We start from the raw sequence: 14,520 nt of genomic DNA on the forward strand, positions 1-14,520 counted from the left end.
GCACGGAGCCAAGCCATAAACCGATGTCGGAGAAGTCTATTTAACCGATTTTATACGCTAAAGTATACCGTAGTTGAATATGTAGTGTGTACAAGCGTAGAGAGGTTCCACCACGCGTATATATATGTATGTACATTCTATGAAGACATTCGTTATGGGCAAGATCTGCAAGAGGAGCGCCGTCACCCTTCGCTTAAGTTAACACGGCTCATCCAGAGCAATACCCACTTATTGCCCTCAACTTCTCCCCATAATGCCATAGACCCCACGGCGCGAAAATTCCCAAGGTAAGAGAAATAAATCCAAGCAGACTATTCCCCCATCCGAGTCCTAGTGTCTCGTACAGCTGGCTGCCAAATAGGGGAAATCCAAACCCTGCCATCGTTCTCAAAAATGCGACAGCACCAGTTGCACTAGCTGCATACCGAGGGTAGGAATCGACGACGTAAGACTGGACGCACTGAAACCCTATGATCAAGCCCATGGCGAATATAGCGCAGCCAATGTCTGGAATGATCCAGTGGGTGCGATAGTGAGTGCTCCACCCATATAGAAAAATACCGATAGGGACAAGAAGGCCGGCGGGAATCATGAGAGGAATGCGGAACTCTGGCTGCCCCGGGTGAGAATAACGCTTCTTAAGGGCACAGTACGCCTGGGTTTGGTTAATGGGGGAAAGATAATACGAAACTGGGGAGGACTTTACCCTATCGTTGAGAGGAGCACATATCTGTAATCCGATAACAAAACCGATTCCAAGGGAGATATAGTGCAAACTCGCTATTCCGAGGGAAAACTTATATGCTTGCTCCCATACAAGCGGGAACGTAGCCAAGCTGAAAAGACATGCAATTTTAGTCTTCCAATCTAGGAACAAGGGCAATGCAAAAACAGGAGAACACCTACACGAGATACATCAGCCCATAAAGGTACGCTCTGTAAAGCCCAAGAACCTGAATGGCTGGCTGCGTAAAGAGCATAATAAACGGCCTCGACAAGTTCTTGCGCAGAATTTGGAAAAGCGACCGGTCAGGAGTCTCCCATTTCGTGCGTAAATTTTCATTCCCCGTTTCCCGGCGCAGCTTTTTCGCTTTTGTCGCCAGAATCTTTGGTGCGTAAGTTTCACTAAGGAATATAAACGCCAATATCTGGACAACCGCATCAAATATCGATGTAGCCCAGAAAATCCAGCGCCATGAAGTGTGCTGTGCGATGTAGCCGGCGGCTAATAGACATGTTAGTTTTGCTATGCCCCATTTCGAGATGCACGGTAAGCCGTAGACTTTACCGATGGGACCGACAACCGGTCCGATGAACGGCGCAAAGCTATATATTGCAATAGCCTTGCCTCGCTCCTCTGCGCGCCAACAATCACTTAGCATACCGCCGTTCAGCTAGGTAGCAAAAGCCAACATTAATAATCTTCTTCGACGGCGGGTTCTCGGTCGGGTCATTTACCGTTTGAGGCGCACTCCCTCCCAGACCGCTCAAGAATCTAAATGCAAGAATCTGCTGCTTCGAACGTGAAATACCACAGAGAGTGTTGAATATTAGATACACCATATTCGCCGTCTGCAAAACGACCACACGGCCATAGATTTCGGATAGAGGACCTAGAAGGAACGGGCCAATCGCGTATGCAAGAAGGAAGATTGACATGACCAGAGCCTCCTCCATGGAACTAGAAATCTTGAATTCTTTTGCGATGGTTGGCAGTGCTGGCGCAAGCATGGTTGAAGAGAGCGGAGAAATAAAAGCAAAGGTGGCAATGATCCATGTACAGATCCATTTCTTCGATCGAGCCCAATTCAAGGGGTTTGCAGGGTCGTCTGGACCGTCCCAGGTGACCTGATGTTCCGACACTTAGCCATTCAACTCTTTCAAGACAAAAAAAAAAAAAAAAAAAAGAAAAGAAAAGAAAAAAAGAAAAGAGAAGGAGAAAGAAAGGCAGCCTGAGGGAAGTTACCAAATTCTCATCCTCTTTAGATTCTTCCTGGTCACTGCCTGTCTGCTCGCCATCTGATGGGTTCTTAATTGAACCCTGCTCGACTGCTGCATTCTTGTCCATGGGAGAAGATTCCCAGGGCTTCGGGTCCGGCTCTATGTCGCGCGAGAGCATTGTGCTTTTCGATGCGCGTGGTAATGATAATGATTAACCTTGATCAAAGCTAAACAAAGATAGGACAAAAAAGAACGAGAAATGGGAGACACAAAAAGGCTTCAAGGGTTGACAATTCTCCTTGTCGTATATCAAAATCATTGATATCCAAAAAAAAAAAGAAACGAACGGTGTGCTTTAGGGCATATACTCTATACAATGGACAAGATGCGCACAATTACGGGGCTCTAATTGCCGGCCGACAACTATGTATATATACATATATATATATAACACATATGCACCGCTGAGGAACGGTGCGACCGCATTCGACGACATTGCGGCATCGATTCTCCACTGCACTGCCGGCCGTCAACGATCGATGCGAGTGGCATCAGTCGCTGCATGGCCGTCGCCACGATACTACCCCAGCCACGATCAAATCTCAAAACACAATGGTCTAGGCGCCATGGCGAATAGAATCAAGGAGAACGGATCAAGCCGTTCAGAGTACATCGCCTCCGAAACAAAGCCAAGCATTTCTGAGCAAACGAAGATCGACACGTCATTGTCCTCTGAAGGATTATGCAGGCGCGGGTAGGGGAGGCTATCCTGTGCTATCCAGTGGTTGTGCTGTGTGGGGGGCGGTATGTATGTATGGGCAGCCTGCCAGGACCAGACCTGGTGGCCCTTGCGTGAGGCGCTGCCAATATGCCTAAATTGTCAATGTGACACGCGAGCAGATCGAGATTTAAGCTTAGTCATCATCGCGCTAGATCAATTTCGGAAGTTCGAGACGCGCCTGGCCTTTTCCTGTGACGCCTTCGACCGACCATCAAGGTGGATATATGCTCATACTACCTACGGTTCTCAACCCAGCAGTGCCGAGCTGCACACAACCCGGACGTTAATGCCATCGAAGTATCGGGAATGCGGCGTCACTGAATCTTCGAACTCATGACACGTCAACCGATCCGCCTCAAGCTGCGAATGGAGGCCGAAACGGGACCGTCTCTGGCAGGACCTCGCTTCAAGGATGTCCACAACGCTCCATGGATGGGCCTATCTGAGACCCTTGAGGTTCTTGGGCCCTGAACCGACAAACCGCCAGACTCCTTCCCTGGGTTAAAACAGAAATAGGAATCTAGAAACGCTGACCACAGTTGCATTTAACGCAGATCGTACAAGGCCACTCCCATTTGCCTCGCCTCAGACATTGCACTGTGGCTTTTCGACTGTTGTTCGTGATGCATTGGTTAAGCTTTCCGGCCGAGCGACCATATAAATTCACTCTCAAGATGTCATTAACGAAGAACTTCTGTTTGTCAGAGTGCTCTTATGATTAACGATACTCAAACAATTGGATTACCTTTGCTTTCTTTCCCTTCCTTTTTTTTTTTTCCCTGGTTTCAACTTCTCTCTTGTTCATACCTCTTTTGACGGATGCAAATATGAATATCCTTGTGGCACCAAGTGGTTTCAAAGAGAGCCTCGACCCTCATGGCGCCGCAGATTGTATCAAAGCCGGGATCTTGCGCGCCGTGCCAGATGCAAAGGTCCGAAAGGTACCACTGTTCGATGGAGGTGAAGGGTTTGCTCATGCTCTTGTGGCATCAACTGGTGGCGAGCACAAACGATTGAATGTCACCGGTCCAGTAATGGAAAAGGTGGACGCGTACTATGGGTTCCTCGGAGGCCGACAGCCACGAACCGCAGTAATAGAGATTGCTGAAGCCGCTGGACTCCGCTTGGTACCCAAAGACAGACGAAACCCAGCCAATACGACAACATACGGTGTGGGAGAACTGATAAACGCTGCGTTAAACGAAGGCGCAGACCGGATCCTCATCGGCTGCGGGGACTCTGGAACAAGCGACGGCGGGGTGGGCATGTGCCAAGCGCTTGGAGCACGGTTTTTTGACAAAGAAGGATACGAACTGCCTCCAGCCACCGGTGGAGGGGCGCTTGGTAATCTCGCCAGAATTGACCTCTCAGGAGTCCATCCTCGACTCAAGCAGGTGCGAGTCGATGTTCTCTGCAATTGGAAGAACGTACTGTGCGGGCCCAACGGCGTTGCAAGAGTCTATGGCCCGCAAAAGGGTGCGACAGCAGACCAAGTCGACCAGCTTTCCTTGGCATTGGAAACCTACGCAGCCATAGTAAAGCGCGCGATAGGAATAGACGTGGGCACAATACCTGGTGGGGGTGCTTCCGGTGGACTTGGGGCTGGCTTAGTGTTAATGGGGGCGACCTTGCGACCCAGGTTCGAGGCAATCATTGAATATTTTGGAATTGAAAAGTTGTTTGATGAATGCGACCTGATATTCACTGCCGAGGGTGGGATCGATTACCAAACTCCCCGGGGGAAAATACCAGGGGAAGTGGCACTCCGCGCAAAACGCCGTGGCCTTCCTGTGGTTGCTATTGCCGGAACGATCGGGACAGGTGCCGCGGTCAATTACGACGCAGGAATAGATGCTTTTACCAGCATTATCCAGGGTCCGACAAGCCTCGAGGATGCAGTGGCGCATGCCCCGAAGCTCCTGAGTGAGAGTGCCGAGTCCGCTATGCGGATGGTTATGATCGGACACCGGCTCGCGAAAGTGGACGACAAGCCGAAAGGACGCGATAGAGCCCTCCAGTGGATGTCTCAGGGGGGAGATAGCTTCCAACTGCAGATTCCAGGGCCTATCTTTAAATTCTTGCTGATCTTCATGTCATTCTATCTGCTTTTTTCACGGGCGTTATTCGCAGCAGAGCATTGAGAGCAAGGCGGCGTGGCCCACGAATGATGGATTTGGATAGATACCGGGGGGGAGGAACTCGGGGAGCTGCTTCCGTCAGATCTATGTATAGTAACAAAGATGTCCTCCGTGTATATATCGATGTATTCTTTTGATAGCGTTGTCGGCAAACCGAGACTTTCAAGACGTTGTTTGCGGTTCGCTCCCTTTTAGCGCTGTGCCAAGGCCCGGATCAACGGCCACATTGATTACATAACTAGTCATGTAACTACTCCAGCTTGGGTTAGTTTGTTTTGCCACGTGGTATGGATTCTCAGCGACTTGGAAAAAAGTCGCGGCAAACGGCGATGGTTGTCGTCCACGGCGGGAGGTGAATCGATGGAATCGAAACAGAAGACCCAACTCCAGCTTAAGATGCCAGCTTCAGGCTACGACGCTGAACCCCGGCTGATGCTGGCTGCATGATTCCAAATCCAAACCCGTGTTTGGGGTACCTTTGCCAACTCTGTTCCTGTGCTTGCAGAAGAACCCCCTGCACCGAATGGTCGCGTTCCTGAAGCTGTGACAACACTAGGATTTTCTCTCGTATCTGGGAGGTTACAAGAGTTTATTTCCTATAGCGATAAGATTAAGGACATTGAAGAACACATTTCTATTATTGGCACAATATGTACGGTGAGTTTGCTCGCTTTGAAGTGACTGGAGCCATCAGCTCGCAGCATAGCTCGAAGTTCCCTCTCAATATCATTCCAGGAGATTTCATATCCCGTGTTGCCAATTTTCGTTCACTCCCAATGAGTGATTAATCCCACGAAAGGGCTTCACATATGGACTGTGGAGTTCTAAGCACCGGTGGGTGTAGCAATACCCCTCTGCCCGGAGTGCAGTTCACATCATTTTGGCCTGAACTTTTCAAGGCTCTATCTCGGCATGGGCAATTTCTGACGGCGTTCTCATTCCCCTGCAATTTACAGTGTTACCTGACATACGAGCACTGAATTCAATACTGGTCGATGGCTCCGATGTGCCCCGGTCCTGAAATTTGCCCAACCTTGAATCGCTTTACCTTGGAACAGCCCAGCTGGACTTCTTGATCTAGTTTTGCCAGATTGATTTCCATTTTGTGGATATTTCGATATGAGAAATATAATGCAAAGCTCCGGCTATTACATCCATTCTCCATTGCTGTCTTCATTCTCAGGCGCAGGCTCAGGCGGCTTTTCAGATCCTATAGGGCACTTTCCTATTGTCATTGTTCAACGGCACTATTCCTTTAGACGAGATAGTCCTGGCAATACTTTGTGATCGATTTAGCGGGTTATATATGATTCGTCACTGGCTTCGCCGTTTGTATTATTTTTTTTTTTTTTTTTTTTTTTTTTTTTTTTTTTTTGGCCTATCAGGAGAACATGGCTTTGCCCTTCTAACATTTTTCCCGCAACTATCCATGGGCCATTTTGCTGGGGGCTGAGTACCTCCCTGATCAAAATTGAAGGTGTCAACAAGAATGGGACAGAGTGCAGATTGAGGATTTGGACGCAGCATAGGTCATTGGTCATCGGTCATCGGACAATCCTCTTTGCCAGATCAACAACAACTAATAGCGATATGGAAATGATTCCGTACTGTTTTGGATTTCAATTAGGCCTTGATAATTCTTTTCCTTACGCCTCGGAATGAGCGATAATTTTGATCGCAAAATGATTGAGGTGGAGGCACTGCATGGCCAGTAGCAGCTACATCTTGTGCAGTATTGGTGCGTTTTCGATCCTGATAGGCTAGTTGTGAGCCAAGTTGGCTGTGGATTCTGCAAAACCTGGATTGACTCTGTGACCATCGGAATGGTGGAACCTTACGCGCCCGGGGAGTTTTCCAACACAACATCCACATCCGAGCTGCGTTTTATGCAGAGAGACCTTGGACGCACCTTATGCATGACAGAGGATCAAAGATTAAGTATGTTAATCTTCCTTTGTATCACTAAACATCATCTGCTATTGCAAAGATCCCCAAAAAGATGTGGAGCGCAAAGGACGGACTACCGGTCGTACGACAATGATGACTTTCAAGGGGAGTTTAAACTCTCCGAATGGCGCGGATATGGCCATGTACTCAAACCCAATTCTTTCGAGACTCGGGCACGGCTACCTTCGTCAAACTTTCTACATAAATATTTAACTTAAATGCGGGAGCGGTCGCCCAAAGGCCTGTGTATTGCCAATTCTGCCTTCATACTTCTCTGCCATGAGCAACAATTCTGTCGCTTCCAAGGCTTCCGCTCATTCAGCCGAACATGATGACCGTCGTGGATCTCCCTCACAGACACGTACCGATCATCCAGAGGACGTTACGGGAGGTGACCGTCCAACCTACGAAGCTATAAGGACATTCTCTTCGTCTGATTCTGGGCCCGACAATGCCCAGCTTGCCTCCGCACTTTCACGGTCAGTCAGCCATCAAGGCGGCTACGGTGGGCAGGTGGAACGGCGTGACACCTTAGCGGGAATTGAGATCGGAGATCCAGTCTTAGATCCGACGAAGCCCGAGTTCGACTTCTACAAATGGGCGCGGATGTTCATGAAATTGATGGAAGATGATGGGATAAAGCGTCCGCGAACAGGGGTGACATGGAAGGATCTGAATGTTTCGGGTTCCGGGGCTGCTATGCACTACCAGAATACGGTTCTTTCCCCGATAATGGCGCCGTTTCGATTGCGAGAATACTTTGGCACGAAATCGGAGAAGTTGATATTACGGAAATTCAATGGTGTTCTGAAAGCAGGAGAAATGCTGATCGTGCTGGGACGACCAGGCAGTGGATGCTCCACATTCCTGAAGACCATTAGTGGGGAGCTACAAGGGCTTAAGAAGGGGGAAGGTTCCGTCGTTCATTACAATGGAGTACCCCAAGATATTTTTAACAAGGAGTTTCGCGGCGAGGCAACTTATAGTGCTGAAGATGAGAAACACTTCCCTCATTTAACTGTGGGCCAGACACTGGAGTTTGCCGCAGCGGCACGAACCCCATCACTCAGAGTCATGGGCGTTCCTAGGAAAGTATTCTCGCAACATATCACCAAAGTGGTGATGACCATTTATGGGCTGAGCCATACAAGGAATACCAAAGTCGGGGATGATTACGTCCGTGGTGTAAGTGGAGGAGAACGAAAACGAGTTAGCATTGCGGAGATATCACTTGCTGGGTCACAGGTTGTGTGCTGGGATAACTCGACCAGAGGCCTTGATGCAGCAACAGCGCTCGAATTCACTCGCGCCTTGAAAATAGGTTCCCATGTTGGAGGAATGACCCAGCTTCTTGCCATTTACCAAGCCAGTCAGGCCATATATGATCTTTTTGATAAAGCGATTGTACTATACGAAGGCCGACAGATTTATTTCGGTCCTGCAAAGACGGCGAAGAAGTATTTCGAAGATATGGGATGGTTCTGCCCGCAAAGACAGACGACAGGCGACTTCCTGACATCTGTTACCAATCCTCAAGAGCGAAGACCTAGGAAAGGTTTTGAAACCAAAGTCCCTCGAACAGCGCAGGAATTCGAACACTACTGGCTTCAATCCGAGACTTTCAAGCAATTGCAGGCAGAAATAGAAGAGAGCGATATAGACCATCCGGATTTGGGCGAAATTTTAGCTGAACAACGCGAAGCTCATCGTCAAGCGCAGGCGAAATATGTCCCGAAGAGGTCTCCTTATACCATCAGCATTTTTATGCAACTAAAGCTATGCATGAAACGCGCTTACCAGCGCATATGGGGTGATAAAGCCTCGACAATCGCCGTCATTATCAGCCAGGTTGTTATGTCGCTGATTATCGGGTCAATTTTCTTCGGGACTCCGAATACTACGAATAGCTTTTTCGCGAAAGGTTCAATATTGTTTTTTGCTATTCTTCTAAATGGCTTGATGTCCATTACCGAAATCAACGGGTTAGTACAATCCTGATACTGATCCTGAGCCAGAGACAACAGAAGCTAATGCCCTATAGGCTGTGTAAGACGTACCCATATTCCTCTTTATAAGTCTACTGACATGGGAACAGATGTTCAACGGCCAATTGTTGCGAAACATGTTGGTTTTGCTTTTTATCATGCCTACGCGGAGGCTCTGGCAGGTCTAGTCGCCGACATTCCTATCAAATTCATAATAGCTACAGTATTCAACATTATCCTCTACTTCCTGGGCGGATTAAGAAGGGAGCCGTCGCAATTCTTCATCTTTTTTCTTTTCACATTTATGACCATGCTGACCATGTCAGCCATTTTTCGCACACTTGCCGCTGCGACAAAGACTGTGTCTCAAGCGCTGGCGTTTGCCGGAGTCATGATTCTCGCCATTGTAATATACACAGGGTTTACGATCCAAAGATCTTATATGTGAGTGAATCCTGAGTACCAGGTTTTCGAGTCCTGTTACTAGCCGAATATCTGTGAGGGTATGGGGTTCTGACGTTGTTGCAGGCATCCTTGGTTTAAGTGGATCAGCTGGATTAATCCAGTTGCTTATGGTTTTGAGTCCATCCTTGTCAATGAAGTGCATGGTCAGCGATACCAGTGTGCCGTCCCAGTACCACCATATGGAACCGGGAATAACTTTGAATGTGCCGTTGCTGGTGCTATCCCTGGCGAACGAACTGTTTCCGGAGATAGCTGGGTCGAGTCAGCCTACGGCTACAGCTACGCGCACATCTGGAGAAATCTGGGGATCCTCTTTGGGTTCATGTTCTTCTTTTATGCCTTATATTTATTTGCCACTGAGTTTAACCTGTCAACTTTATCAGCTGCTGAATATCTCGTCTTCCAACGGGGGTATGTGCCCAAGCATCTTACCAATCACTATGATGAAGAAAAGGATGCCAGCGGGCTTCAGCAGGATATGAATATACGCCCAGAAGAGAGCCCTATCGAAGAAACTGTTCATGCCATTCCTCCCCAGAAGGACGTTTTCACTTGGAGAAATGTTGTATACGACATAAGCATTAAAGGCGAACCGCGACGGTTGCTGGACAATGTCTCTGGTTGGGTAAGACCTGGGACTCTGACCGCACTCATGGGTGTGTCGGGTGCAGGGAAAACCACTTTATTGGACGCGCTCGCGCAAAGAACCACCATGGGTGTCATCACTGGAGATATGCTTGTGAATGGCAAATCTTTGGATATGTCTTTCCAGCGAAAAACAGGGTATGTTCAACAGCAGGATTTGCATTTAGAGACAACCACCGTCCGCGAAGCGCTTCGGTTTTCCGCAATGTTGCGCCAACCAAAATCGGTTTCAAAGACAGAGAAATATGCATACGTGGAGGATGTTATTGATATGCTAAATATGCGAGACTTTAGTGAAGCCGTCGTTGGAAATCCGGGTGAAGGCCTCAATGTGGAGCAGCGTAAGCTTCTTACTATTGGTGTCGAACTGGCCGCTAAGCCGGCTCTTCTCTTATTTTTGGACGAACCCACCTCAGGTTTGGACTCGCAAAGCTCGTGGTCTATTATCACATTCCTACGAAAGCTGGCAGATAATGGGCAGGCGGTGCTGTCGACCATCCATCAACCTTCAGCAATCCTTTTCCAGCAATTCGATCGACTTCTATTCCTCGCAAAAGGTGGAAAGACAGTATATTTTGGTGACATCGGAGAAAATTCTCGGACTCTTCTTGATTACTTTGAGAGGAACGGTGCTGAGCCTTGCGGGTCAAACGACAACCCAGCAGAATATATGTTAGACGTCGTTGGGGCAGGTCCAAGCGGTAAATCAGAGCAGGACTGGCCGACTATATGGAATGAAAGCGAAGAGGCCCGAAGAGTTCAAGAGGAGATAGACCGTATAAATGCTGAGAAAGAGAAAGATGAATCTCTTCAAGAGCCAACAGAGACACCGCGCGAGTTCGCAATGCCTTTCACGTCCCAGGTATACTATGTCACTATCCGTGTTTTCCAGCAGTACTGGAGAACACCAACATATATTTGGGGGAAACTGCTCCTGGGTATCATGGCGGCAGTGTTTATGTGAGTGATTTTGCTTTCCAATGTTTAACTTGCCAGCTGCTAACATGCTCTAATAGCGGATTCTCTTTCTATATGCAAAACGCGTCAATAGCTGGTCTCCAAAATACCCTATTTGCCATTTTTATGCTTACCACAATCTTTAGCACGCTTGTCCAGCAAGTGAGTTTTCATCGCATCATGCGTATTTTCGTACATCTAACGCTTTTTGTAGATCATGCCACGGTTCGTAACCCAGCGCAGCCTCTTCGAAGTTCGTGAGCGCCCATCGCGTGCATATAGTTGGCAAGCGTTCCTCCTAGCGAACGTCATGGTTGAAATTCCTTACCAAATATTCCTCGGTGTCATCGTCTGGGCCGCTCTTTATTACCCCGTGTTTGGTGTCCATCAATCATCAGAACGCCAGGGGTTGTTTGTTATCTTTTCTGTCCAATTCTTCATTTTCGGCTCTACATTTGCTCAGATGGTCATTGCGGGGCTACCCGATGCCGAAACGGCCGGAAACATCGCCACAACGCTTTTCAGTTTGATGCTCACATTCAACGGTGTGCTTCAAAGTCCCAGGGCACTTCCCGGGTTTTGGGTTTTCATGTGGCGTGTTTCTCCGCTCACCTACACCGTTGGCGGCCTAGCTGCAACAGTTCTCCATGAACGCGTTGTCCGTTGCGCGGAAAATGAACTCGCCGTTTTTGATCCACCTGATGGGGCTACCTGCGGCCAATATCTTGAAAGATTTTTTGCTCTCGGTGCACCGGGCAGGCTTAACAATCCTTTCGCCACACAGGGATGTGAATACTGTCCATTATCTTCTGGTGATCAGTTCCTTGCTGAGTCTGAGATATTCTGGAATCAGCGGTGGCGGAACTTTGGCATCGGATGGGGATATATCGGGTTTAATGTGTTCGCAACGGTGGTTTTGTACTATCTGTTCCGAGTCAGGAAATCCTCTGGGAAAACTAGCCCCAAGAAATGGTTGAGTCTGGCGAAGTACTATGCGGTTACAATAGCATATTGGGTGAGGAGCATCTTTGTAAGGAGAAGAGAAAAGACACCGAGGGGAAAAGAGCATATTTGTGACAAAATTTACTGATTTCTTCACTCTGAGTGTTGGGTGTATGGTTTCAAATAGATGAGATACTGGAAGTGTACATTGTCGAGTTTTAAGTTTGCAAATAAAATCAATGTATTTCTATTAATGAACATGGGAAAGGAAATCATAATTTTGCCCGTTGCCCATCCCAGCCATCTCTCTTTACCGTAAATCCTCTATCCTTTCCGCTCCTCTCCTTCTCTCTCAACACTCTCCTCAAAATCTTTCCGCTTGGACTTTTTGGGACTGCATCCGTAAACTCGATCTCCTCCACCCATTTGAACCTCACTTTCCTCTCGCTTACATACTTCATCAATTTCTTGCCCATTTCCTCCGAAACACTGAGCCCATCTCTCAGGACAACATACGCTTTTGGCTTTTCGCTTGCATAGTCGTCCTTAACCCCCAATACTGCGCAATCCGCCACGTCCGGATGACCCAGGAGTAGATCCTCCAGTTCAGCGGGTGCAACGGCGATACCTTTGACCTTAATCATTTCCTTAATACGGTCAACGATACGAATAAGACCTTCTTCAGTCATGTAACCAATGTCACCTGTGTGAAGGAAACCGTCTGTATCAAACGCTTCAGCAGTAGCGGTGGGGTTACCGAGATATCCCATAGCGATTTGAGGCCCCTTGGCAATGATTTCACCGGGCTGGTTGTATCCAAGTTCTTTGCCGTTGTCGTCTATGATCTTGACTGTGGTGGAAGGTACGATGTCCCCGACTGTGTTCGCGTACTTGTAATCGTAGTATTTTGGCGAATGGCTTGTGATACATGAGCATGACTCGGTCATGCCATAGCCTTGTTTGAATCCGGACTGCGGGAATTTTTGCTGGAGGAGTTGGGTAATCTGTTCACTGAGTGGTGCTGCACCGCAGGAAATCCGTTTAACGCATGAAAGATCGTATTTGGATGCGATAGGGTCGTTAACAAGGCGAATCACAAGTGGTGGAACGAGGACAAGTTCACTGATCTGGTATTCAACAATGGTTTGGAGCATGAGCTCCATGTTGAACTGCGGCAGCATGATGAGCTCGTCATTGAAGAACATAGGGCAGTTCATAAATTTGACAAGGCCAGTGACTACGTCATTTGTCAGTCAGACTATTGTTTCAATTATGGTACACAGAGGATGAAACCTACTGTGGAAAAGGGGTAGGGCACCCATGACTGTTTTGCGACCTACAGGTGGAGTGATTGCTTTGAGTTGCATGCATTGTGCAATCACATTGTGGTGCGAAAGCATGACCTTCGGCTTCTTTAGCATTCAATTCATTTATTTGAACCCAAAGATGGTCATCCACATAGGGTGTAAACTTACAGCTTTTGGTAGCCCAGTAGTCCCGCTACTAAAGTTGAGAAAGCCACATAATTCCTTGTTCGTTCTTCCAACCGGAAGTTGAAAAGGTGGTGCCTGGCCATTTTCGCCGTAGCTTCTTCCAATATCTTGAAGTTGCTTGAAGGTGATGTAGCCTTGGACTTCTCCTTCGAGCAAGAAAATATGTTTCCGCGGGATACCAACTTTCTGGGCCGCAGCAGCAGCAACTTCAATAGACCCAGGGCTGGTCATCAAGAACTTTGCATCAGCCGTCTTCAGCGCATATGTCATTTCTTCAACGTTATATGCAGGCGAGGCGCCGGCCACCATACAACCTGCACGGTTCGAAATCAGCACAGTGCATTCAAGAGTAAAGGCTATTAGAGAATAGACTTGCCAACTCTTATGGTGGAATACATGGCCACTGGATACCAAATTGTATTCTGAGTAAAGAGCGCAATCGCCTGTCCCTCCCGCAAGCCATATTTCTTCACCAGCGCCGTACTCACATACGTTGCGCATTCTTTGACCTGGGCCCAGTTGACCCTCTCCTTTGTCACAGCATTCGTGTAACCCGCCATTTTCTCGGGCGAAAATCTATGAAGCGGAGATGTTTCCGGGCACTCGAAAAGCCAATGCCATACAGTAGTATCTGTCGGGGCTACACATGAAAAGCAGTATGTCAGCTCGTGACAACACATGACTCAAGCAATATAGAGTCGAAATAACCAAGTACGTTCCCTTACGATGAATTTCCGGATGCTTTGATTTGAACAACATCCTCCCTTCTTTGTTTGTCAGGGGTCGAGTATATTTCCTCTTCACAGTTATTAAAGCTGGTATCGGGTATCGCTATATCAGATGGTTCGGACCCAGTGCTCCAGATATTTAGAGGAGTGGGAACACGCCTCAGCTTTGAGTGAGTAGGCCTCCGCTCAAGTGATGTTTGGCCAATGGCCTTTCGGCAATTCCGCCGCGGCCCTCGGGACTTGCGGATCCCAAGATGCATTATGATCGAGCGAGCTGCCCTAAGGAAACGGCAAGAAGAGAAATAGTCTGCCTCATTTACATTTTCCGCTGGATGGTTAACTTCGTCGTAAAAGGCGCCGGTAAAGCGATGGCATTTGAGGGGGCTGCATCTGGTTACCCAGCTTGGGCCAGTGACAAGGGTTGCCAGACGGGAGTGACAGGAGCGGGAATCCCGACGCCGCGACCTCATCCTATTAATGCTCCAGTGGCGAGGTTAT

The 14,520-nt window shown here is 48.2% G+C and overlaps 4 protein-coding genes across 4 annotated transcripts; 2 read left to right on the plus strand and 2 right to left on the minus strand.

Annotated features, from left to right (window-relative positions):
* Window positions 1-48: 48 nt before the first annotated feature.
* CIMG_00535 (multidrug resistance protein) lies at window positions 49-2,326 on the minus strand. The gene is made up of 6 exons (XM_001246763.2): window positions 1,967-2,326; window positions 1,459-1,848; window positions 1,289-1,394; window positions 907-1,225; window positions 707-836; window positions 49-655 (listed from the first exon to the last, which is right to left on the minus strand). The coding sequence occupies exons 1-6, from the start codon at window positions 2,117-2,119 to the stop codon at window positions 209-211; spliced, it is 1,545 nt and encodes a 514-aa protein (XP_001246764.1). The 5' UTR covers window positions 2,120-2,326; the 3' UTR covers window positions 49-208.
* Window positions 2,327-3,549: 1,223 nt separating this feature from the next.
* Window positions 3,550-4,863, plus strand: CIMG_00534 (glycerate kinase; the record flags this gene model as incomplete). The annotated part of the gene is made up of 1 exon (XM_001246762.1): window positions 3,550-4,863. One exon carries the CDS (start codon window positions 3,550-3,552, stop codon window positions 4,861-4,863), a length of 1,314 nt encoding a protein of 437 aa, XP_001246763.1.
* A 2,179-nt stretch (window positions 4,864-7,042) lies between these two features.
* Window positions 7,043-12,888, plus strand: CIMG_00533 (ABC transporter). Its single transcript, XM_001246761.2, has 5 exons — window positions 7,043-8,789; window positions 8,859-9,236; window positions 9,321-10,862; window positions 10,919-11,021; window positions 11,074-12,888. Exons 1-5 carry the CDS (start codon window positions 7,087-7,089, stop codon window positions 11,947-11,949), a joined length of 4,602 nt encoding a protein of 1,533 aa, XP_001246762.2. The 5' UTR covers window positions 7,043-7,086; the 3' UTR covers window positions 11,950-12,888.
* CIMG_00532 (4-coumarate-CoA ligase 1) lies at window positions 11,106-13,854 on the minus strand (the record flags this gene model as incomplete). Its single annotated transcript, XM_001246760.2, has 4 exons — window positions 11,106-13,038; window positions 13,099-13,204; window positions 13,277-13,697; window positions 13,787-13,854. 4 exons carry the CDS (start codon window positions 13,852-13,854, stop codon window positions 12,074-12,076), a joined length of 1,560 nt encoding a protein of 519 aa, XP_001246761.2. The 3' UTR covers window positions 11,106-12,073.
* Between the last annotated feature and the right edge of the window lie 666 nt (window positions 13,855-14,520).

Source organism: Coccidioides immitis (assembly GCF_000149335.2).
Source record: "Coccidioides immitis RS genomic scaffold supercont3.1, whole genome shotgun sequence".
NCBI lineage: Eukaryota > Fungi > Ascomycota > Eurotiomycetes > Onygenales > Onygenaceae > Coccidioides > Coccidioides immitis.